Source organism: Pleurodeles waltl, chromosome 11, assembly GCF_031143425.1.
Source record: "Pleurodeles waltl isolate 20211129_DDA chromosome 11, aPleWal1.hap1.20221129, whole genome shotgun sequence".
Classification (NCBI taxonomy): domain Eukaryota; kingdom Metazoa; phylum Chordata; class Amphibia; order Caudata; family Salamandridae; genus Pleurodeles; species Pleurodeles waltl.
In genome coordinates, this window is record NC_090450.1 from 20,208,969 (window position 1) to 20,234,729 (window position 25,761).

General features: G+C 49.4%; 1 protein-coding gene and 1 long non-coding RNA gene across 2 annotated transcripts; both read left to right on the forward strand.

Moving 5' to 3' along the window:
* Positions 1 to 3,064: 3,064 nt before the first annotated feature.
* C11H2orf72 (chromosome 11 C2orf72 homolog) lies at positions 3,065 to 18,616 on the forward strand. Its single transcript, XM_069212856.1, has 3 exons — positions 3,065 to 4,236; positions 16,123 to 16,230; positions 17,369 to 18,616. The coding sequence occupies exons 1-3, from the start codon at positions 3,222 to 3,224 to the stop codon at positions 17,458 to 17,460; spliced, it is 1,215 nt and encodes a 404-aa protein (XP_069068957.1). The 5' UTR covers positions 3,065 to 3,221; the 3' UTR covers positions 17,461 to 18,616.
* On the forward strand, positions 4,254 to 14,721 carry LOC138265255 (uncharacterized). Its single transcript, XR_011199323.1, has 2 exons — positions 4,254 to 4,952; positions 4,988 to 14,721. It is a non-coding gene; the product is annotated as an uncharacterized lncRNA (long non-coding RNA).
* Positions 18,617 to 25,761: the final 7,145 nt, after the last annotated feature.

Here is a 25,761-nt window from a genome sequence, read left to right on the forward strand (position 1 = left end):
GATGCCTAGTGCTGGCCAGGGGTGATGCCTAGTGCTGGCCAGTGGAGAGGACTAGTGCTGGCCAGGGGTGATGCCTAGTGCTGGTCAGGGGTAATGCCAAGTGCTGGCCAGCGGAGAGGACTAGTGCTGGCCAGGGGTGATGCCTAGTGCTGGCCAGTGGAGAGGACTAGTGCTGGTCAGGGGTGATGCCTAGTGCTGGTCAGGGGTGATGCCTAGTGCTGGCCAGCGGAGAGGACTAGTGCTGGCCAGGGGTGATGCCTAGTGCTGGCCAGTGGAGAGGACTAGTGCTTGTCAGGGGTGATGCCTAGTGCTGGCCAGGGGTGATGCCTAGTGCTGGTCAGGGGTGATGCCTAGTGCTGGCCAGGGGTGATGCCTAGTGCTGGCCAGTGGAGATGACTAGTGCTGGCCAGGGGTGATGCCTAGTGCTGGCCAGGGGTGATGACTAGTGCTGGTCAGGGGTGATGCCTAGTGCTGGTCAGGGGTGATGCCTAGTGCTGGCCAGGGGTGATGCCTAGTGCTGGCCAGTGGAGATGACTAGTGCTGGCCAGTGGAGATGACTAGTGCTGGCCAGTGGAGATGACTAGTGCTGGCCAGGGGTGATGCCTAGTGCTGGCCAGGGGTGATGCCTAGTGCTGGCCAGTGGAGAGGACTAGTGCTGGCCAGTGGAGAGGACTAGTGCTGGCCAGTGGAGAGGACTAGTGCTTGTCAGGGGTGATGCCTAGTGCTTGTCAGGGGTGATGCCTAGTGCTGGCCAGTGGAGAGGACTAGTGCTGGCCAGTGGAGTGGACTAGTGCTGGTCAAGGGTGATGCCTGGTGCTGGTCAGGGGTGATGCCTAGTGCTGGCCAGTGGAGAGGACTAGTGCTGGTCAGGGGTGATGCCTAGTGCTTGTCAGGGGTGATGCCTAGTGCTGGCCAGTGGAGAGGACTAGTGCTTGTCAGGGGTGATGCCTAGTGCTGGCCAGTGGAGAGGACTAGTGCTGGTCAAGGGTGATGCCTGGTGCTGGTCAGGGGTGATGCCTAGTGCTGGCCAGTGGAGAGGACTAGTGCTGGCCAGGGGTGATGCCTAGTGCTGGCCAGGGGTGATGCCTAGTGCTGGTCAAGGGTGATGCCTGGTGCTGGTCAGGGGTGATGCCTAGTGCTGGCCAGTGGAGAGGACTAGTGCTGGCCAGGGGTGATGCCTAGTGCTGGCCAGGGGTGATGCCTAGTGCTGGCCAGTGGAGAGGACTAGTGCTGGCCAGGGGTGATGCCTAGTGCTGGTCAGGGGTGATGCCTAGTGCTTGTCAGGGGTGATGCCTAGTGCTGGTCAGTGGAGAGGACTAGTGCTGGTCAGGGGTGATGCCTAGTGCTGGCCAGGGGTGATGCCTAGTGCTGGCCAGTGGAGAGGACTAGTGCTGGTCAGGGGTGATGCCTAGTGCTGGTCAGTGGAGAGGACTAGTGCTGGTCAGGGGTGATGCCTAGTGCTGGTCAGTGGAGAGGACTAGTGCTTGTCAGGGGTGATGCCTAGTGCTTGTCAGGGGGGATGCCTAGTGCTGGCCAGCGGAGAGGACTAGTGCTGGCCAGCGGAGAGGACTAGTGCTGGCCAGGGGTGAGGACTAGTGCTGGTCAGGGGTGATGCCTAGTGCTGGCCAGGGGTGATGCCTAGTGCTGGCCAGGGGTGATGCCTAGTGCTGGCCAGGGGTGATGCCTAGTGCTTGTCAGGGGTGATGTCTAGTGCTGGTCAGGGGTGATGCCTAGTGCTGGTCAGTGGAGAGGACTAGTGCTTGTCAGGGATGATGCCTAGTGCTGGCCAGGGGTGATGCCTAGTGCTTGTCAGGGGTGATGCCTAGTGCTGGTCAGGGGTGATGCCTAGTGCTGGCCAGTGGAGAGGACTAGTGCTTGTCAGGGGGGATGCCTAGTGCTGGCCAGGGGTGATGCCTAGTGCTGGCCAGGGGTGATGCCTAGTGCTTGTCAGGGGTGATGCCTACTGCTAGGGCAGCCCAGGTGCGAGCCTAGTGCTGCCTGGGGCGAAACATGGAGCTGGCCAGGCGTCCTTCACCCAGTTGACAGATATGTTGGCTAGATGCCTGGATCTGCCCGGGTGTGAGAGGCCGAATGCTGGCCAGAGGAGACACCTAGATCAAGGTGAGAGAGGTGCCTAGTGCTGCGAAGCCTGGAGCTGACCAGGGGTCCTTCACCCAGTGGACTAGATGCCTAGGTCTGGGGAGGTGAGCCTAGGGCCATCCAAATGAGAGCCTTGTGCTGCCCGGGGGCGAAGCTTGAAGCTGACCAAGGGTCCTAGACCCCTTGAACAGTTATGTGGACTAGATGCCTGGATCTGCCCGGGTGTGAGAGGCCGAATGCTGGCCAGAGGAGACACCTAGATCAAGGTGAGAGAGGTGCCTAGTGCTGCGAAGCCTGGAGCTGACCAGGGGTCCTTCACCCAGTGGACAGTTATGGGGACTAGATGCCTATGTCTGGGGAGGTGAGCCTAGGGCCATCCAGATGAGAGCCTAGTGGTGCCCTGGGGCGAAGCCTGAAGCTGACCGAGGGTCCTAGACCCCTGGAACAGTTATGTGGACTAAATGCCTGGATCTGGCCGGGTGTGAGAGGCCTAGTGCTGGCCAGAGGAGAGGCCTAGATCCAGGTGAGGGAGATGCCTAGTGCTGCGAAGCCTGGAGCTGAGCGAGGGTCCTAGACCCCTTGGACAGTTATGTGGACTAGATGCCTGGATCTGGCGTGGGGGGAGCCCTAGAGCCGTCCAGATGAGGTCCTAGTGCACCCCTGGGGCGAAGCCTGAAGCTGACCGAGGGTCCTAGACCCCTGGAACAGTTATGTGGACTAAATGCCTGGATCTGGCCGGGTGTGAGAGGCCTAGTGCTGGCCAGAGAAGAGGCCTAGATCCAGGTGAGGGAGATGCCTAGTGCTGCGAAGCCTGGAGCTGAGCGAGGGTCCTAGACCCCTTGGACAGTTATGTGGACTAGATGCCTGGATCTGGCGTGGGGGGAGCCCTAGAGCCGTCCAGATGAGGTCCTAGTGCACCCCTTCTCCTCCAGTGGAACAGCGGCGCGATGCCCGGGTGCGGGGCGGAGGCAGGGCCGCCCCTGGCGCTGCGGGCGTCCGAGTAGGCGGCTCCCGGTGGGAGGGTCGGAGGAGGCCCGGCCCCGTCCTCCGAGGGGTGTGCCCGGGAGGCCGCCTCCCTGCCCCGCTGCCGCAGTCTCGTGTCTCCCGGACGCGCAGTCCTCATGGCCCCGGAGCTGGACCAGGGCCCCGCGGAGCGGCTCTTTGCGGACCTCTTGGCCGGCATCGGGGGCCCGGAGCGGGCGCTGCTGGTCGGGGAGCTCTGGGAGCGCTGCCCGAGCCGGGAGCTGCTGCGGAGCTTCACGAGGGACGTCTTCGGGGTGTGCACCCAGCCCCCCGCCGGGGAGAAGGGCCCGGCCCCCAGGGGCCCCCCGGACCGCCGCCTCCGCGCCCGGCTCGTCTTCGTGCTCTTCCGCCTGAGCTCGGTGCAGCGCCCCGCGGAGCGCCGGCGGCTGCGGGAGATCCTGCGGGACGTGCGGAAGCGCAGCCGGGGCCCGGTGCCGGCCGTGGTGGGGGTGGTGGTGCTGCCCCCGGAGCCCCCTGCGGCCTCGGGCGCCCTGGGAACCGCGGAGCACCCCTCAGCCGCCCTGGGGGCCGCGGAGCACCCCTCAGCCGCCCTGGGGGCCGCGGAGCACCCCTCAGCCGCCCTGGGGGCCGCGGAGCACCCCTCAGCCGCCCTGGGGGCCGCGCAGCACCCCGCCACCATCCTGGGGGCCGCTGAGCACCCCTCAGCCGCCCTGGGGGCCGCGGAGCACCCCTCAACCATCCTGGGAGCCGCGGAACTCCCCGCCACCATCCTGGGGGCCGCGGAGCACCCCTCAGCCGCCCTGGGGGCCGCGGAGCACCCCTCAGCCGCCCTGGGGGCCGCGGAGCACCCCTCAACCATCCTGGGAGCCGCTGAGCACCTATCAGCCGTCCCGGGTACCGCGGAGCCACCCCTGGGAGCCGCGGAGCCACCATTGGGAGCCGCGGAGCTACTCTTACCCTCAGCCCCCCTGGGAGCCCCGGAGCCCCTCCTGCTCGCCCTGCTCTCCTCTGTCTTCCTCCCCGGGGGGCCCGCGCCCCCTCCGCAGGAGTCCCCGCTGCACACCGCGCTCTACCGGCCCGGAGACCCGCGCACCGCCCTGGGAGTGAAGAGCGCCGCCTGCCGGGCGCTGCGAGCCGCGGACACCCGCACCGGTGAGGACCACGGGGGCTGTTAGCCTGGTTATGTTAAGGTGAAAGTGTGGGGGTGCAGTGCTTTAAATGGGCCGGTACTCTCCGGTACTGGGTACCTGCACTGTTCAGCAGAGGTGCAGTGCGTATACTGGACAGTACCGGCACTTCTCGGAAGGCAGCAGGTACTCCGGGTTAGTGAGTACCTGTACTTCTATGTTTACACTTCAAGCGCTGTGTGTTTGTGTTACAGGTGCGGAGGCAGGGGTGTGTGAGAGGTGTTTGTGTTTGTGTTACCGGTGCGGAGGCAGGGGTGTGTGAGAGGTGTTTGTGTTTGTGTTACCGGTGCAGAGGCAGGGGTGTGTGAGAGGTGTTTGTGTTTGTGTTACCGGTGCGGAGGCAGGGGTGTGTGAGAGGTGTTTGTGTTTGTGTTACCGGTGCGGAGGCAGGGGTGTGTGAGAGGTGTTTGTGTTTGTGTTACCGGTGCGGAGGCAGGGGTGTGTGAGAGGTGTTTGTGTTTGTGTTACCGGTGCGGAGGCAGGGGTGTGTGAGAGGTGTTTGTGTTTGTGTTACCGGTGCGGAGGCAGGGGTGTGTGAGAGGTGTTTGTGTTTGTGTTACCGGTGCGGAGGCAGGGGTGTGCGTGAGGTGTGTGTGTGTTTGTGTTACCGGTGCGGAGGCAGGGGTGTGTGTGAGGTGTGTGTGTGTTTGTGTTACCGGTGCGGAGGCAGGGGTGTGAGAGGTGTGTGTGTGTTTGTGTTACCGGTGCCGAGGCAGGGGTGTGTGTGTTTGTGTTACCGGTGCCGAGGCAGGGGTGTGTGTGTTTGTGTTACCGGTGCCGAGGCAGGGGTGTGTGAGAGGTGTGTGTGTGTTTGTGTTACCGGTGCGGAGGCAGGGGAGTGTGAGAGGTGTGTGTGTTTGTGTTACCGGTGCGGAGGCAGGGGAGTGTGAGAGGTGTGTGTGTTTGTGTTACCGGTGCGGAGGCAGGGGAGTGTGAGAGGTGTGTGTGTTTGTGTTACCGGTGCGGAGGCAGGGGTGTGTGTGTTTGTGTTACCGGTGCGGAGGCAGGGGTGTGTGTGTTTGTGTTACCGGTGCCGAGGCAGGGGTGTGTGAGAAGTGTGTGTGCTTGTGTTAGCGGTGCGGAGGCAGGGGTGTGTGAGAGGTGTGTGTGTGTGTTACAGGCAGCAGGACACGTTTTGAGGTGAATGCGAAGGTTGAGACCGGTGTAGTGAGGCGCACACATCAGTAGTGCCTGACGCGGGGGTGTGAGATGGAGGTGGAACTAAGGTGAGGGGTGCGTGTTAGTTGTGGAGGTGGAAGTGAGGGCTGTGTGGGAGTGAGGGTTTAAGGGGTGCTTTGTAGTGGTTTGACTGATGTGAAAGTGAGTGAGTGTGGTTTGTAGGCGTCACTTGGGCAAGCGAGGGTTGCTTCGAGGCGCTTTGGGTGTGAGACACCGGTGTAAAAGTAGGAGGCACACTGGGGGGAATGGCGGGTGCGTTTAAGGGGTGACTAGGTAGAGGGGTGAAGGGGTTGGTGTGACACAAGCCTGAAGTAAGGGGCGCCGGAGTCTGGCGGACAGGCGTGGGAGGTGGGGGACCAGGTGAAGGGGGGTCAGTGGCCTTCCGTCCAAAGTGTACAGATGCCTTTATTTCCAGACTGCGAGCGCCCGGTGCCTTTGTTTGAGGGCAGGCTGCCAGGGCACGGGTGCCAGGACCCTGGTGCCCAGGGGAAGGCTGGGCTGTAGACTGGCAGTGCCAAAACAAGCCCACCGATGCTTAAAAAAGATCGGTTGTGTACACAGTTGTTTCACAAGCCCTGTGGTTGTTGCCTCCTCTGCTGACAGCCGGTCTTCTATGTAGCGAGGAGGGCGGGTTTCGGGGAGCTGGATCAGTCCACATTTAAGGCCTGCTCCGAAGAGCGCACAGCCTGGGCCCCTGGGGCCCCGGGCCCCGGGCCCCTGCCTCCGTGCTTCACGAGTCTGAAGGCTCCTAGAGTCAAGAATGCAGGGGCTGAGCTCAGATCTCTGTAGACAGCACAGGTCGGAGCTGCAGTTTGCAGTGACTCCACCCCAACCCTCCTGGCCTGTAGTGCAAAGCGCTTTGAGTTTGATCCTTGCATCCGGCCAGTGGGAGGCTTTTAAAGCCGTTTTCCCGTGTACGTCCTTTAATTTCAAGCCAGTAAGGAGGTGACGCCGAAAATCCACATCAGGAACCTTGTTCAATAAACTCAGCTGGGGGAAATAACGACGCGGCCTTCTGCAGATACTCCGCTGTAACTAATGCTGCAATAATCCGACTACGCTGTTACTCCACAGGGGGATTAAGGGACGGAATGCAAAGCTGAGATTTAAGAAAATAAGCAGCGACTGCTGCGCCTCGAGGGCCAGACGCAAGGAATCTCAACTCCGCTATTGCCCCCAGAAAATACCCTTTGCAGACCGTACCCCAACCCAATATCACCCAAAGCGGACGACACTGAACATACAGAGTAATCATTCCACTCAGAATCAACATCCTACTGCAGGTTTAGAAAAAGACCCCTGATGAGTCCCTTCTGTGCCAGCCTGGTGCCCCCCCCCGCCCCCCGCCCCCCCCCCCCCCCCCCCTCAAGCTGGGACCGCGTGCCACTGTCTTTCCATCAAAGCCATCTTAAAGATCACAGCTACAGGGACACGATAAATCAAGTAATCTGGGTGACGTTGTGTCCATTAGATCAGCCACAGTGTACCCCAGACAGGAAGGAAACACTGAACATACAGAGTAATCATTCCACTCAGAATCAACATCCTACTGCAGGTTTAGAAAAAGACCCCTGATGAGTCCCTTCTGTGCCAGCCTGGTTATTGGGGTCTGGGCCAACTGCATGGTGGGAAGAAGAGGTACAGTTTGAGGATTTCTAGATGTCAAAAAAGTAATTTCTCATTTAATAGTATGTATGAGACATTGGGAGTTCTTTTTTTATTAATTGGGAGTTACTGGACAGGCCTCTGTGCTGCTGAGTTGTGTAGTTTCAGGCCAAACAGCGGAGGAGTATCCTAGTTCTGGAGCTTCTGCGTTTCTTGGGAGCGACCCTTGTGAGGTAAGCATTGATGCTGCTGGAGTACTCCGGCCTGGACATGACCGCTGCCTGGATCAGGGCAGTTTTCTGAGAGAAGAAAGTTAGCGAAGCTCCTTTAGGAAATGGAAGGTGGTCTTCCCTGTTTGGAGAAATCATGTATTTGGTGATGGTTAACTTCCCATCAGACAGCACATCTAGGTGACACTATGTTTCTGCTTGTATCGCAGACGCGCAGTAAGTCAGGCCATAGGGAGGGGACTTGTTTTGATATAGCACATAGGATTGGATTTCTGTCTTCTCGCCATTCAAGCAGAGCCAGTTTTTCTGCATATACCGCCGAACCTGTGAAATGCAAAAATACTCGTAAGAGAAGTTCACAGAATCGTCTTCTAGCTTGAAATGGGAGCATCACCTGCAACTATGATACTCAGTCTGGAAGGCGGTTCCTGAGTTGTCCACGCAAGAGTTCAGTTAGGGACATCATAAGGATTTTGGGGGCCCTAATCAACACATTTTGGGCCCCCGTTCAGAACAGATTTGAATTCAAGTTTCAGCAGTTTCATGCCTACTTTGGCCAAGTGGGCATGAAACGCATGAGGGGGCACAGCAAGCAACAACAGGGCAAACTACAACGCAGGCGGAAGGTGGGAAGGAAGGGGCAAGCAACAAGGTGGGTGAGAAGAGGAAAGTATTGACGGGGCAAGCAACAATACGGGCGGGCGTGGGAGGGACTGAGCAAGGAACAATGCAGGAGGGATGGGTCAAGCAACATCACGGCAAGGATCAGGCCAGCATCAGTGGGGATGGGGTGGGTGCAAGCAACAATGCAAAGCGAGACAGGGGAGTGACAGCCTGCAAACACATGCACTCTTATGAAGAATTGCATCCAAAAGAAAAAAGTGGTTCCAAAAGCACACACAGTGGGCAAGGAAGCAGTACTTGGGCCATGCTCCAGGGGAGGGGGACACGCACGAAAGGGAGTGCAGTGGGCCTAAAACCCTTCGTAGGAGTGCTCTTCCGAATGCTTGGTTTGCACAACGTCAAGAGTGCCTCATCTTGATTCCACTTGGTGCCTCTACCACCCTACATTTCAAATCCTTTTCACTCTGTCTCTTTTTCATCTCTGATTTCTCCTTTATTACCGTTTCCTGTCTTTCACTTCCTCCTTGCTCCCTTTACTCCCTTTTCCTATTGATCTGGGTCAAAGTCTAATGAAATTAAGCCCTAGTGTCCAGCACCTGCAAGAACTGGTGACAAGGTAGAGAGGGGTGTGTGGGAGCTAACACTATGAAATCTTACGGGATATTTGCTGCTTGGTCTCGTATAGTTTACATCAGGATCCTAAAGCCGGAGTCCTGGGTATCACACTTACATTCAAGGGATCATTCAAAGTTCTGCGCAAAATGAGTCTCAAATTCGCACTAACCTGGGGTATTTCCCAATGAACTTCCCCCAGGCAAAGTGAAAAGGAATGCCTAAAACAGTTACGTTATTGCCAAGTGAAATTCACATAATTTGTATTTACATAATTACACACATTTCTGCAGAAATCCTACAAAATGCAAAATGGCCATTTAACTCGATGAGTGCTAAATGCGTCCCCATGTCCATTTCGAGTGCAAGTGCTGTGAACAGCCGCTCACATGCTGGTCGTTCACTTTCTTCCTGTGCCAATCACATCACATGGCAGAATATTGCGTAAACCGAAGTTACGCAAGCTTATGCCGACGCAACCCAAATTTCACCTAGGCCTACAGAAAACTTCCAAATTTAACATACTATAAATCTGTGATTGTGCATTATCCCTCATTGGGACTTCAGACACGTGTAATCTGAAAGTAAAATTACCCTCGGGATGACCTTCCAGCTCTAGGAATTATTTTATGGGATGGCTTTATCTTGTGGTAACTCAGACAAGGCCGGAATTAGAAGTTCAGCGTTTACTGTTGAAAAATATTGAGTAACACAGTAACAATTACTGCCCATTGTACACACTTCAAGTGTAATTGTCAGCCTTTTGCTCATTGGAATGCAATGTGACTACGTGGTTTGAGACAATGTTACTGCATCACTGATGGGTTAAAATAGCCCCACGCTATGGGTTTACTTTTAAGCTCAGAGTAGGAACTCTTTACATTGAAGCGTCAAGCGGTTAGATACCAGAATAGTTTATTTGCAATAGGTTCAGGGAAGCTCTGATTGTAGTTACAAGTTCTACCCTGAAAGCTGGAGGTTTCTTCTGCAAGACTCTTCATTCTCGTTTCTGTTGAGCACATGGAGCATTACACTATATAAGGTACTTGGTATTCTGAGGGACCTGTTAGTTTCTGATGCGAAGGGAGTCGGTGTGTCTGAGTAGGTTGGGCATTAAGGTGGTTTGGTGGCCGAGACTTCATCTGAGGATGGAACAGATTTAGAAACTTCAGCCCCTTAAACATTTGAACTAAATGCTCGGTGGTATTTATTTCAGGAAACAAAGACTTTTGTTGCCGTAGAGGTGGGATTGTGCAGTAAAATGCAGTGTGGTGCCCTGATGTGGCTGTAGATACTTGAAAATACTTGTTTCCTTCTGCAGGTACTGGTTCAGTTTGGTGGGTGGGTATCATCATTTTTTTTTCTTGTGATTTGTAATGTGCATGTCAGATTTGTGTGTGAGCAGAATTTGGGCCCATTTGCAAGCATTTGGTTTTCTCTGTCTTACTTGTCCTGTCTGTGTGCATGGCGGCTGATCACGGGATGAAGTTCTTATGTGAAATTGGCACTTGCCTTTCTGATCTAGATGAACAGCCGTAAAGAGTTGCATCCCACACAAACAAACCAGCGCACCTCATCGCACAGCAGCTTGTTCCTGTATCGCTCCGGGCATGGCCTTTTCTCCAGTAGGGATAACCGGGCGATGGAGTGTCCTGGCCTCCATGTTGTTAATGCAGCATTTGCAGTTGGTTGTTGCAGATGGGGCTCATCTCGTCAGGGAGGAGACCTGTGGACCCTCTGTACATGAACACAGTCAAATCCACAGGATTAAGCAGCGAGAAACATAAGTGTGGTTTTTACAAGAGACTTATAGAACTCATTCAGTTGTTGAGGTGCCGTCGGGGTTCTGTGGCTGCATGGGTGACGAGAGATGAGGCATCCTTTGCCAAGATGCGGTGTGTCACGGCTGAGCTGGGCAACAGCCCTCAGGTCTTGCTCCTCTATGGAGCAGCCGGTCCTCACCGCAGGCTCTTAGAAGCTGTTTCACTGTTCTTGAGAAGGGTTCCACTCATGGACAGTCTATCTCCTTCTTAGCAACAGCATGTGTCTTCCTCACTAATGGAGCCTCTTCCTGGCTTGCGAGGAGGGTAGCAACTTGGTGTCCTCTTCTTGGTTCAAGAGGTTCCTCTGCGCAGCAGCAAAAAGCTTTCAGGAAGTCAGAGGTCCAAGGGTGTTCTCCATCTGTGAGAGTTGATGCCAGATGAACTTGCTTTTTATGAGCTGAGCTAAGCTTAAATATTTGGAAGGAACCCACCAAATCCAAGTGCATCTTTCTTTGGGTGCTGTCTAGTTCTCTTGGAATGGATCATTCCACAATACTCGTGGTGTCTTTGATGCTGGGTGGTGCCCCATGAGAATTCACACGAAGTGAGAGAGAGAAATTAGTCTTCTAGAGGGAATATAGGTACCTCTCCTGTATGCACTGATTTTCGCAGAACAAGAGCATATGACTCCCACCAGCAAACGTTGGGTTGTTATTCATACACTTAGGTAAATAAGTTCATGTTTGTTTGTCATCCACTAAAAGGATGCACTGCTCTCGCCCCACTCTAGGTGGCGTTGTTCATCATTCGGCTGCTTCCCATCGTTGACGCTAGTCCATGATGGTCCTGGGCCAGTGGTAGGCTTTAGGACCTGCCTATAGGAAGTATTTTGTGTTTGTTTGGCTGATTTGCAGTCACACATGGCCCTTAATTTCTCTTGTGCTGGGTATTATTTCTACCATCTCTTCCCACAAGGTTAAAAAAACTCTGTGCCTAATAGGGTAAGGGGCTTCTTTTCATGACTATATTCCTCGTTTAATCCTTAATCTTTGATCGACATCTGGTGTGTAAGACGTAAGTGGGTACCATCTGCTGTCAGCAACTTGGTGCCAAATCACAGGAAAGATCTAATAATCTAGAATGGCTGCGTGGGATGGCAAATAACCCATGGTGTTGCACCCAATATTACATCATAAGGAGTCTCCTCTGGATATTGTCTAACGTTGTCTATTTTTGAGCCGACTAGTTTAAAACAAACAAATATTACAAAGATGTAACAGGGCACAAATCTAATGTAATGGAGTTTCTCGCCTATGTCCATCACGTCACACCACCCTCAAACGAGCACTAAAATGTGAATATAGTTCGTACACACTAACTTGGAGGGTGGGAGCTTGTAACTAGTAATCTGAAAACTAGACATACACGCCGTCATAGCCTTTTATTCTGAGTCAAACCTCTACGTAGTAGCTGTTGGTGTTGTCCACCTAGTTCTCTTGTTCCGTCTGAATAGATGTTAAGTTACAGCCAGATTTTTTTTTTTCTTTAGAAATGATTGTTTGTTCTTGAGGGAACACCCATCACGACATCCTGTATCTTGCATATTGTCCCGTATGGAAGGCACATCATCTACTTCATTGTCCATAGTCGCACTCCGATGATTGGCTGGCCCTTTCCTCCATTCCTGGGAAAAGTAGTACAAACTTCACTCTTTTTTATGACCAGGTTCCAGCATGTCATGTAGTGGTCATGGCTCTGTTTTCCTGATCGTCTGGTCTCTTAGAGGCTAATAGAGCCATAGCCCATGGCTCCTTCACGTTTGATCCCATCACAGCACACGCTATTGAGGTGCTCTACAATCGTGCCTTATGGTAAAGATCCTTCTGAGATTGCAACATGTCCAGTGCTCGGTTTGTAAGAATCAGTGACCCACTAATTAGCCTTGGTTATGACTTAAGGGCCACCCGCATGACTCGGGGGGGGGGGGGGCACTCTGGTGCATCTTGTGCCATGTGATGGGGACCTTCTTCTGGTGCCCATGGTGTTTAACACCCTAATAGAGGAGTCCACATATAACTCGACTGGGCTGACTTTGTAGTATGTTTAGTATGCATGTCTATCCAGCATAGGATGCCACTGCCTAGTTGCCCCATCTCCACCTCAGAATTCTAACCCCGTCGATGCATGCCCAAGCTACACCTGGTGTGGACTGTCCATGGTGTGTAATACTCCAGTAAAGGAGTCCATACAATATTCTACTGGGGTAATTCCATATTGTGTTCAGTATTTATGAAGCTGACTGGTATCAAACATCTCCAGTTTGTAGATCAAGCTACTCCTGAATGGTTCTCAAGCTACTCCTGAATGGTTCTCAAGCTACTCCTGAATGGTTCTCAGTGTTGCCTACTTTCGGATTTTCCTGTAAAGTGATTCCACCAAAATGCTTATTTCGTTGGTAGGGTCCAAATGATGAGCCCTTGAGAAGATTCAATACATCTTCAGTGTCCTTTAGCAGAGGATCATTTTCCTCTTTGGCCTGCAGAATTTGAAGATGGGATTCTGGTAGCAATTCAATGCCGGAGACACTTGTGCTTTACAGTGGTGGTTGTCAGTTCTGAAGGATCTTGGACCGCGTGTAAAAACAAATATAGAGCTGCTGGTTTATCTGCTCCTAAAGTTCCTCCCCGTCACTGATCCGGGCGCCTCTGTTCCATGAGTGGATTACAAAATGGAAGTCCTCGGCTGGGTCCAAGTTCAGACTTTTGTAGCTATTGCCGTCTGGTAGTAGCCTAATGCACTCCTGGAGATAGACCTTACCATGACTCGTGATTGCCCTGCCTTTGTTAGCTTCTTCACGGGCAATGTCCCTACTTTTCATTAATTAGGATAATGCTCTCGTTTTTCTTTTTTGAAAGATTTTTGAATGGTTTTACTTCAGTGGCTCTATATTTTCATACGAATGATTAGTATCTGAAGCGGGCAGAAGGTGGATCTCTGTGAGGTGGCGAGGGATCTCCTGGCTGATTGCTTTTCCGATCAGCTGGCAGCGATAGGAATAACTTGTTTGTGGCCATCGTTACTCATTGCAAAGCTTGGCTTCTGCATTACAAAAATTGAAACAAAAAACAGAAAGTGCATAAGGGGCGGGGGAGCATGCCCGTCCCCAGTTCAGTGTCATTGAGGACGTCCAAAGGGCCAATAAAGCATTCACAAACCCAAAACAAAATCCAGTTTTGTTGGTGGTTTGTGGATCCAGAAATGTCCCAGAGCAGTGGATCTTAACCCGTAGTTCTGAGACCCAATGGGGTCAGCAAAGCCTACTCAAAGGGTGCACGACTGCTCAGGAAATTAAATAATATTAACAGATTAATAAAATGTACATAAAGATGGAAAATGTAAAGATTACATTCTCTTAAACATTCAGAAAATATGAAAAATTTGAAATTGGAGGCTAAAAATTAAGTTAGTATCCTCAGATCGATGCATGGGAGCGGTATGCACGGTGAGTGGCCTCAATTTGAATTCAGAAAAGCTAAAACCTCCCCATTGAAATTAACATTTTATTTTTTATATTTGTTGTCAATATTTAATCATTTGTGATGTTTTTTTTTAATGTATTATTATTAGTGCTTGTCCTTTTAGTGTGGTGTTTTGTGGTTCAAATCATCAAAAATGCTCAGGGCAGAGTCCCCGGCTTCCGGTAATCAGTCATTGGGGTTCCTTGGATTCCAAAAATGGTTCATTGGTGGACCCTGGGTTCCTGTAGTGATTAAGTGGGGGTCCACAGACGCCGAAAGGTTTTGAACCACTGCCACAGAGAGTTATTAAAACTTAAATATGAGATTGTTTGCATTTCTGATGGGGGAGGGGTAATGCCCAGCCTCACAAAAAAGTAAGAACAAAAACCTTCACAGATACTAAGGGCAGGCCCTTGTTTCCACTGTGGGCTAAGACCTTGGCCTGGCTGAAAGTACTGCGTGTCTGAGCTTTGGTGCAGGGCCTGGTCTTAGGCAAACCCTGTGGCCAAACCATTGCAAAAGTCTTGGTACATTGGAGGGGGGACACTGGTCCAGCCCCCTCTGGGCCTGACTGACGGATGTGTGCTTCAGGGTTCGTGTACACTGTGAGGCCCCCACATGGCCTTGCTGTGGAAGCCAGGTTCTCACCTCTGGTGAAGCTGTGCGTCGGGGCGTTGGCCTCAGTTCCCTATGCGTACGCGGAGCCCTATGCACGCGGGCTCACCGCGTATAGGGCTCCAAATAGTTGAATAAACGCGCAGTGGTTAAATGTAGTGTATCTTCTAACTCGCAAAAATTCACTGAAAAAACATTAAGGATAACTTATGATTTGTTTTCTCATAAGACATTAACATATGTTAAAGAAACCCCAGGAGTTTCCTGGAAAAAAAGTTTTTTTTTTTTTTTTTTTTTTTTTTTTTATATAGTTAAAAACAAACCCTAAAAACTACTGAAGTTGGCTATTTATGATTCGTAAACCATTAGCCTGACCCAAAATATTCGGCTCATAACCCCAGACACCACAAATGGAAGCATTGAGACATCTTGTATCACCTCATCGATGTCGTCACTATGGACAGCACAGGTTGTTAAAGACCTTACCAAGAATATATGAAACGGAACGTGCCCTCTTCAGGCACAACAGTTAAAATGTAACCAGGCTCTGCACTGAAAGTGGGGATTACGAAACTAGACATTAACATTTGTCGCATTTAGTGGGCTTTGAGTGCAAATCCTGCCTTTCAAGCTACTTCTGTACTGCAAGGAAAAAGAAACAGATCTAAGAATATTTGTGTCACTAGCAATGGACACATAGGGGTTGGGTGCAGAGATGGCCTTCGCCAGGTCCTGCGCATACCCTCGGAGCGCATCAGCAGAGGCTGTAAGCTGGGGGATGCTCTACTGCTATGAGTTCCTGATTGGCGGTTGAGCCCTCCACTCAGCACCTCCAGGGTATGGCCGAAGGGTGTGTGCAGAAGGCTTTCTGTCCCAATGCAAGGGCAGAGCACAGGGCCTGGCATGAGGCCAGGCCCTGCACTCAGGCGAAGGAAGAATGCAGTGAATTCTGTCCATGAGGTGGCTTGGCACAGTGCTTTATTGATGCCCAAACACCACTCAACGTCCTAGTCTACAGCTGTGTGTAGAGGGTATGGCTACACCGTGTGCATGAATTGGGCTGACTGGATGGACACTGTGTACAGGACTCACTATGTGTAAGTTTTAAGGCAATAGTCGGTGTGTTACCCACACCCAGGAGCCGGACACTGGTTGACTTAAGGTTGGGTGATAAGACAACTGAACAATGACCGTGCACACTCCACCATCAGTGAACAATACATACTCGGCAACTGAGCATCCATGGTTAGGTCATTGATGGAAATGGCGCGATGACTTGTGATGTCATCAGTGATGATAACTGCAGCGGCGCCAGCCTATCGCGTCATGGGCAGTTGGGCGCGGGGAGGTTTGCACAGCTAATCATATCCGGCTAGTGTCCTTGTTTCTTACCAATAATTTCACCTCAACTGGATTTCTGTCAATAGGGATGATTGACTAAACCGCAGCCGTACAACCTCTGGTTACCCGGGGAGGTGGAGGCTGGTTACAGTGAAGCAGTGGAAGGCTTTAATTATGGGATTTTCTCTTGGCAAAAAGGCCTGAAAAGTATTTCTTTGGCACAATACTTGGGGCAAGGGTTGGTTGAGATAGTTGTCAGCTGCCGGCAAGGCTCCTAATACTCGTGTAACATTCATCTTATTGCCTTCTTGGCAGATACTGTAATCTGCCTTATTTTTATGATCAACCCTTTTGTATCTTTCAGACGTAGATGCAGAAAACGAGCATAAAGTTTCCGCGCTACTGCAGTGCTTTCCCTGGAGGCGGAGGCGGGAGGGCAGCTCCCTGAAGTCTGGTAAAAATATCTCTGGAGGTAAGTAGCCAGAGATGCCGAGTCGTCTTGTAACTGCAGTTGTGCCAAGTGCCCACCCGCTTCTAGTTAAGTACTTGTGCCCTCTGTGTTGTGACTGTCAGATATCGTAATCCAGTACGCAAACCCTCAGCCACAGTGTTGACTATTGTAATTGGATTTATATAGCACTTACTACCCCTAATGAGGCGTTGAAGCGCTTTTTGGGGAGTATCACGCACTCTGGAACCCAAAAAGGATAAGGGATGGATTAGTATAGTGAAATATGAGTTCATTTGAGCAGTGGACACGTGACTCTGTTCGTTGAATTGAATAGGATAATGGGGGGCTACAGGAGGGAAGAGTCTAGAAAGTGTTATTTGGGAGGTCACGGTGGTAAGGTGAGGTTTGGGATGAGTAAAAGCAGAGATGGAGGAGGAAAGAGTTTCCAGAAAGGGATTAGAGAGTTCATGGTAGGAAAATGAGGTTTGGGATAAGTCAAAGAAGGAATACATGAGAGAAGAATTTAGAAAGGGTTCTTTGGGAGATCATAGTAGTAGAATGAGGTTTGGGATGAGTCAGAAGGTAGAGACTATACTGAGAGAGGTATAGGGTGAGGGGGAGTAGTGCAATGGAGAGAATCAAATGTTTTTTATTTCTTCTACAGTATGAATAAAGTAGTAAATGTATAGATGCATAACTACTTAGAAAGTCTATATGTGTATAACGAAGATAATATATTGAGATATAAAGTTGTATTGTATAAACTCAGACTTTCAAGTGTTGCTGTACTTTGTATGCAACACCGGTCATATCCTCCTCATCAGTCATAAGTGCTCCCCTGCATCATCTCCACCAGTTACAGTATTCGCATTGTACGGTAGCTTCAGCCATCCTTCTGAAAGAGCGAGGCATTCCTAGACTGAGATATATCGGCTTTTCCCTTCTTCCACGTTAAACCGGTTTCTCTGCGACCTCAGTCCTGAGCTGCAACACCACAAGATGTTCTCCAGGTGGGACAAGTATAAATCTTGGCCAATGCCTCCCACTCGTATAAATGAGGTTGCATTTATAATCAATCCAATATAGCTCTACTTTTCTAACTGGCGGACTAGAGTTAATCTTTGCTTTCTCGTGTGCTAACACTGTTGTCTTGTTGCAGAGATCCCACAACACCCGGAAGAAGGCATCGCCCTAAAGGCCCTCTGTCAGTTGGCCAACGGGGGCTGTGAGGAGAGCCACACGGACACGTAGTGCTTTGGAATGGAGGAACGAGAAAACCTACCTGACACTGTTGCTGCTAAAACTGCACCAAAAAGTGACTTTTCGTCTGAAACCACATCTTTGTTCATTAATGCTGAACCTTTAATTGGAAACCAAAATGTGACGGATGGCCAGGATAACGCCATTTGTGAGATGATAGAAATACTTGAAACTAGAGGATGTGCCTTTTTCTCAAGAGACAACACCCTGTTAGACTGTGATGTAACACAACTTAATTGGCCTTATGTGCTGAGAATGAGAATCACACAATAGTTAACAAAGCCTTTACTCATAGGCATCTCGCTGCATCTACTGCACAAATACCATCAAACCAGGAAACACAAACTCAGCAAGCCTGAGAGAGAAGAAACTTGTGGCAAACTCTTACTGAGCTGATCGAGGACTTACAATGAAGTTCGATGGGTGCCCTATCCACGAGGACGTGGAATCTAGCGGTGATTGTTCATGAATGGATTTAGCATTGGTCTTGAAGGGCGTACATTGATCAAGTGTTCGCTGACCCGGTGACCTTGAGGACTGTACTAGTCCCACCTACAAGGAGGATGCACTCTCCTTACTCTTCTGAGGGCGGGCACCAGTGCTGGGCACATGGACATCAGACTGCCCTTACTATGGGAAGGCAGGCTCCCTGCTGGGTTTATTTCACCTTCTTTTTAATGGCGAAGATACCCACTTCCTAGAATCCACATTGCACCCAGCTTTTCTGCCCTTTTAAGTACATGTTCTCGTGCTTGAAAGTATGTACTTTAGGTAGACTTGTGTCCTGCAGGTTAAAAATTTGGGGACCGCCCTGATGGGGTTAATGCACATTCGCAACCATTGAAAATGATGTATGATTTTGGGTAGGTGAATATTGTGGCATCGTTGAACAAATAATTTAGATATTTTTGCACTGGATTAAAGGTGACTAGTGAGTTTAGAAATGGCCCAAGTGCTGATGAATCTGAAGCCCGAACCTTGGCAAATCAATGGTGTCAGAACTGACCTTTCAGTGTAGTTCACTTGTTTCTGAAGCTTAGACATCCAGCAGTAATGCTGATCTTGCAGACAATCCTTAAAATGTATTTTGCATACTTAAGTTCTGGTTTATAAATCCTGCTATTAAAATATAGCTGGTAGTTGAGAAGGTTTGTTTTGTGTTGTTATGAAATGCATGTTCTCATGTTGCCATTTCTGCATCATGGTTGGGTTTTGCCTTGAGGCAGACAGGATTTTGAAATAATTTTTACAAGAATCAGTTGAAATGAATGTGTGCGCGTGCATGTTTAACCCCAGCTTTGGGTAAACATTCTTATATAGAACTGTATCAACACAAGAACATCAAAATGGATAAGAGCAACTCACACCAATCTGTACTGGTGCCTGTGCCATCTTCAGTACCATTGGTGCAGACCTAACCGTTTATAGCTGAGGTCTTCAGACTGGGGCGCCCCCTGGAGGACTGTGGATGCATTCCCAGGGGGCGCAAATGGCTCAACAAGTACTTGTAAGTGAAGATGGCCTGGAAGGGTGACTTGGCAAGTTCCTAGACTGCCTTCTTTTACATCCAGTCCTTGAAGTGGTTAAAAAAACATACATGTGGAACGTAATGTAAAAGAATGTATTGCTATCTGATTAGCTAAACCTGTATTTACAGTTCGTGTAAGATTTCTGCATTATTTTATATGCTGGTAACTGAAAGAGGAAAAACAAGACGCAGGATATTTTGTTCCTTTTAGCAACGCGGTGGCAGGGTCAAAAACATGGCTAAAGAGAACAATATTCCTGGCATGTTTTTGTTTTTCTCTTTCAGCTAATTGCATATAAAAATAATGCAGAAAGCTCAAACGGAACATAAATGCAAGTTCAGCTAATCTGATAGAAATACACTCTTTGTGTATTGGGACAACTGCAGACGTAAGGAATAGATACTTGTGTATTTATAGTGCTACAAGGTCTCAGCCTGGGGCAGAAAGCACTATGAATATGCAAGTCATTATTTTAAAATGTTATTATTCACAGTGTAAGGCAGACTGCTGCTAAATGATTTGGTGTTTTAAGATAAAACGTGCTTTCACCACATATTTTACTAATAGGTAATCTATATCTAGTGCAAACATTTGTCTATCAAAAATTCACTTTCTAGAACTCAGTTTATAACACCCTGACATTATGTATCAAAATGAATAACTCATTGTCCCCCATGAAGCCTCAGGAGTCTCCATCAATTAAAGCCTGAACTGGCCTCCAAGCAGCCTTTACATTTGAGAGCATATTTACAAGCCCCGCTCCGCCACCGAAGTGTCACTTTTGTGAGGCTCTTGTGGCACAAACTACAGAGCCAAATCTACAAGGCCTCGTAAAGCCACCCTGCGTGGCTTTTCATGGCCTTGTAGATATGGCGTGAGACAAAACAGCGCAAGTCACTGCGTTGCGTCACACTGTATTAGTGAGGCATGCCAGGGACATTACAGTGGGTGTTTCCATGTAACACCCATGGAATTCGACACATTCACAGATTTATGCGAAATTGTAAACCTGGGAATGAGTCAAAACCCTACGCCTCCCCAGGGGTGGAGTAAGGGAGGTGCAACAGGGAGAAATAACATTATTTCTCCTGCAGAATGCAGCACATGTAGGAGGAAAGTGCCTCCATTGATTGTTTTTGTGCAGGAAGGTGTCCTTTCCTGCACAAAAACAATCATCCCCACAATGCAGACACCCTTGCACCAGTGTGCAAGGGTGTTTGGTGCATGGCAGCCATTTGTGTGCCAACTCAGGGGAGAGAGGAAACAAATGTGCCAGTTCTTGTAGATCTGACACATTTCTGCCCTTTCCTGGTGGCGCAGGGCATACAGCAAGGCCCTTGCAGCGCCACCATAGGGCTTGTAAATATGCCCCTTGGTGATTAACCAATTACACACATTTACATTCTTTCAGGCAGCAGGCACCCTCGTGAGAATGCCTTTTTCCTGCTTAACTCTGTGTCCCTCCCGAGCCTCATAGCAGAGGAAAACTTCTCTTCACTCCAATCCTGCCCTCCCTTTACTTTTACGCAGAGGCTCTTGAAGGGCCACAATGACTGTTCAATTTTGGTTGTGCTTTTTAAAGAAAAGTATGAGAACTGCTTTGGTAAAATTAAAAAAGCATGGGCATGTGGGTCCCCATAAGCCGCGTCCACTTCGACCTCTGTTTACATGTCCTTAAAACTGAGTCGAGGGAGTGACCGGGAGGAGGTGCACTGATCGTCTGGACCCCTTGAGCTTCAGAGTGATGGTCCAGGAGTAAGAGGAAAGTAGTGAGATCCAAAGAGATAGCCTGGAGAAAGTGTTGCTATATTGGGGGGGGGGGGGGGTCATTTTTTAGATTACAAATGATAAAAACAACTTCTTTAGAGAGATCCCTTGAGGAACATGTGGAGTTCTCGTGTTTTTTTTTAGGTGCAGTTCTATTGGGACCCAGGCTCACAACACCCCAATTATGGGGCCTAGTGATTTTGGTCAATTTCTGGTTTTAGTTTTGCATGTTTGTACTTTTAGATGTCCCATATATAGCATGGTTATGAGCTACATAAAAATACCCCTGAAATAATCACATAGATGCTGTTACAGAGCTCACCCCTGCCCCTCCTATTCTTGCCATGTTTTTGAAGGGGAGGGGGACCGACTTCAAAATATTTTACTTAGGGGGGCTCAGAGCAAAAAAGTTTGAAGACCTGTGGTTTATAGGTATCCTCTCTGGCACATACAATTGAGCGAACGTAAGGGCTTTCCCGTTCTGATACCACTGGGTTCTCAATATTGGAATTTGACCGATCTCCATTCCTCCACTGGGCCTTTGGAGCACTTTGCTTTGTGCCTGTTGACCTAGGATCTCCCTGCAGGTTTGTGTTTGCAAGCACCCACGTCCTCTTTCAAACATTCACGAATCCGGCCATAACCCAGAATGAGTATCTCAAAAGTGTAAATAACGGACAATCGGTGATCCCTTTATCTGCAGCCACTCAGTCATTTATGGTTTCTTCACACTTGGGTCTTTGGCTCAAGGTTTTCATATTGATCAAAATGTGCAAATTCTGTGATTGTTTTATTAGATCAAACCTGTTACTATCTCCAACGCCAAAGGTGGTTCTGGCTTCCAGCGCTATTCCTCAAAATAAGGATATTCCAGTACTCTCAAAAGGGTTGTCGATGACCGCTAGCCAACTCCACCGAACACTATGTACAAGAACAGTTTTTACAATGGTCTAATTAAACCATTTTTTTAAAGTCTTGTATAAAGTTATTTTAAGGCTCATTTTACAAGGGAAAAAAGAAAAGAGAACGATATGTAGCGAAGTGTCTGTGAAACGCTGGCCGAGCTTTCTCGCTTGAGTCAGAGAGGCAGGCCGTTTTTCTCTTCTGAAGAGTTAAGATCACTAAACACACGTTTCTGCCTATTTTGACGCTATATTTGAAAATTCACCAGTCCACGTCTTTTGGTCTGCAACACCGCTCACATTATTTTATTTCTTCTTGGAACATTTATATATCCCGGCGTTTTTTCTGGACAGTCAACATTCCTTCTTTCTTTGAAAGTTCCCTTCATAAAAAAAGATGCCTTGACCAAGATTCACTTGCGTTATGATTTGATGTGATTTTGACAGCAGAACTGCTGATTAATGTAGTATTCCAAAAAAAGGAAAAAAAAAAAACAGGAGATATCGAGCAACAAGAAAAGAGTATGTCCAGGGTAAGGCATTTTGCTGAGAAGTGGTCCTGGTGTGCTGCTGGATCTCAGCATGCTGAGAAGGGTAGAAGTTTATAAATATGTGGCTGCTGGAGTACCCCAAGCAGACTTTCCCACCCTGCACGTGAATGTTATAAATGTTGTTTGATCTGCACAGGGCTTCAGATACCTGGGCTTCTCGGGCGATGTCATCGACAATCCTTCTCGTTGGCCAATAGTTGCCTTTTGGCTGCTGCTTGTAAAAACCCAAGAAGATGCTAATTTGTTGGATTTCTTGATTTTCTTTTCTGCCTCTCTTCGGTCCCAGGATGCATCAAACTTTCCAAAAGTTAAAAATCGTGCAATTAGAGACAATATGGCTATTCCGCTCTAGTTTTCTTTACTTTGGAAGCTCGTATCTCATTCTTCCTTCATTTCCAATCTCCTGACTGTAATGAGGGATGGACAGGTAGGGAAGAAGTTGGTTCTTCCATCTTCCCATGGCCAAGCCCATGAACCAGGAATGTGTTTGACTGTTAATCCAATCCAGATCAAGCCTTTCCTTGAATGCTTATTAACAAAATGTGTTTCCCATTTGAAAAGAAATTGGGAGCATCAGGCGGTCGCTCTACAGACCACGGTGTACTCCCCGGAACTTGCTGACAATTCCCACAGGAGAAGCTTGCTCTTTGCAAATCAGTTACCACCCCATTTGAGGACCAGAACATGACTGATCGTTACTGTGGTGATGTGATGCTCCCATTTCTGAATCACATACAAGAGGGGGGAGGCCCCTTTCACGTCCCCTCATATTTGCAATTTAGAAAGAGTCACAGAATCTCTTCTAGGAGTCAAAGAATTTTCTGACTGGTGAAAGGGCTTATGTACAGGGCCCTGTGATTTTGCAGATGGCAGGAATGCCTCAAAGTCCTTGTGATCATGTGAGTGGGAAAGGAACTGAACTGCAGTACAAAGAAGGCTATGTAAGATGACAGAGTCTCACGGTACAGAACAGACTATCTCGTGAGTCACATGATGCCCTTCAGTATGTGCCATGGTCGCTAGAGCTGAATGCATGGCTTTGTCTAATGCAGTCTTGGTTTGCTGCTCTTGGGGAGCTGGCAAGGTCATCCGAACCATCAGCAGAGTGCAGATAGCCTCCCAGCGGAACAATGGCCGCTTGTGCACTGCGCATCAGTCTACCACAGGGCTCGTAAAATGGCGGACCCCCTTCGCGTAAAGGATTTTTGTCGTAGCGCTGCCCTTATCTAATGTAAGAGAATTTGGCAACGTGAAAGAATTTAGTCATAGCATTTGTCCCCACTTAGTAAGAATATTTGGTGGATACGTAAATCAGTAAATATGGCGGTCCAGCTAAAACAGTGACAAAATGCTATTTGCTTTAAGCAGTTACTTCAGTGGGGTCTGGAATCAATCTGTTGTTGCCAGCGTCTGGTCTCCCTGACTATCCTCTGTGACCCCCCCCTCTTTACTCCTTTCCTCCCGCAGGAGCCCCACACACAGTTTTTATGACCGCTAATATACATATGCCCTTCCTAAGGATACATCCAAAACCATTTTTGAGAAACCATATGTCTGCTATATTTAAAGTCCGAACCCATGATTTTAAATTGAGCATTTTGGGGTATGTTAGACCTGAGTGCAAAACACTAAGGGCCCGAGTTGGATATTGGCTGACGAGTTACTCAGTCACAACGGTGAGGGATATCCTGTCTGCTGAAATCTAAATCCCATTATATCCTATAGGATTTATATTTCGACCATTAGAGGAACAGGGAATTTGTTGCCTCAATGCACAGCGCGGCACCAATCGGGCCTATGAATGAGTGTTTTAAAGCATCGCGTGCAAGGACATTAAGGACCATCTCACACCCAGCCACCTCAGTCACCTCCGCTACCATCCCCCACGTAGGTCATACTCGGGCCGCTGGTATAATGCTATTGTGTGGCTGCAGCGATTTCCGCATAATTATAGATTTGCTGCATTTGCCACCTAATCCGCCATCTGCTGCATAATCTGCAGATTGTAACAACAAAACAAAATCGTTTCTAGCTCAAATTATTCCAAGTTTGCTTAAAGTGCAGCGACGCATGTTGCCCTGCAGTGGAGGCCCTTTGCAAAGATTGGTCACATTTCTGTAGCATGTTGCTGTATTTGGGTGTTAAAATGGTACTAATGTGGGTGCAACTCATGGCCAGACAGTGTTAACACATTTAAAAATGACGAAATAATAAAATTCTAAAAATGTGCCGCATAATTTATTTTATTGCTGGATAACTTAACTCTTCCGCATAATTTGGCCTAGCCCTGCCGCATAATTCCAATGGCCCCGGCCATACTCCACCCAGCTACTTAACACCGGTAACCAAATAGCAAATTCTGAATGTATTGTCCCATGTAGCGCTATATTTTCAAGAATATATCCTTCGTAGTGCAAGCTACAAGCACACTGTTTCTGGTGGCTGCGTTCAGCCAGGACACAATCGGGCTGGAGGCAAAAAAAGCCCCCCAAAAAATCTCAGGATTTCTCGGTCTATGGAATGACTTTGCCATATTCATTAGGACTGCCCAAACCACTGCTCCAGTTTTGGAAAGACGTGAAGACGGCTCTCAAAGGAAGCAGCTTTACCTGAGTCCCACATTCACTCTGACTTTCATGGGTTTTGGCTAGGATTGTACCTTGGGCAGTGCTTGAAATGGAAAAAATAAAGTGCAGGTACTCTGTGCCAGAGTACCTGCTTGTTTCTGAGAAGTGCCGGTACTCTCCAATTAAAAGTATTACGTTTTTCTTGAGATGTGCCGGTACTCTCTCTCTCAAAATAAAAAAGTGCTGGTACTCAGTACCGGACAGTACCGGCCCATTTAAAGCACTGGGTGAACACACACACACACACTCACTCGCGCACACACACACACGTGTGCATTGCGGTCTTCTCGGGTATGAAGTACTGTGCAAAGTTTATAATTCGATACATTCTCTCATCCACAGCACCAACAACACCCCTGGTAGCGCCCGCAATACTAAGGAACCTTCTCTCCTTCAAAAACAAGCATTGACAAAAGCCAATGGGTCTCAAGTTTCAATGGTGTTCCCTGAAATATTGGCTTTGGTTGTGTCCAGTGGAGCCTTCCCTGTGCCAGGAGGTTTAATTGTACATTATGTCTGTATTGCACCATTTTTATTTTTTAGTTATTTTTCAAGCCGGTGTAAGTTTTAGTCTTTACGCGTGTTTACAGGGCCTTTACCATGTCGGTGATTTGGACTTCACGTCTGGGGGTTACCCTCGCCCCGGATGTCAGTGTCTCCTACACCGATGCAGAACACAGACGTCTACACGGATTGGGAATTTAACCCGGGAGCGGGGAAGCTGCATCTTCTGCACATCCACCGGGCGCTTAGAAGCGCGCTCTCCATACAGCGCTACAAAGACTTGCGCACACCCCGGCGCGTGGGTAGAGGATTGCACGCGCGAGGGAGGGCCTTGCAGCGCAAGTCTCAGCCTCAAAGAGTTAAGTAAACTGAGAGACAGTTCTGCTGTCCATCACTCCATCATCCCGCTACA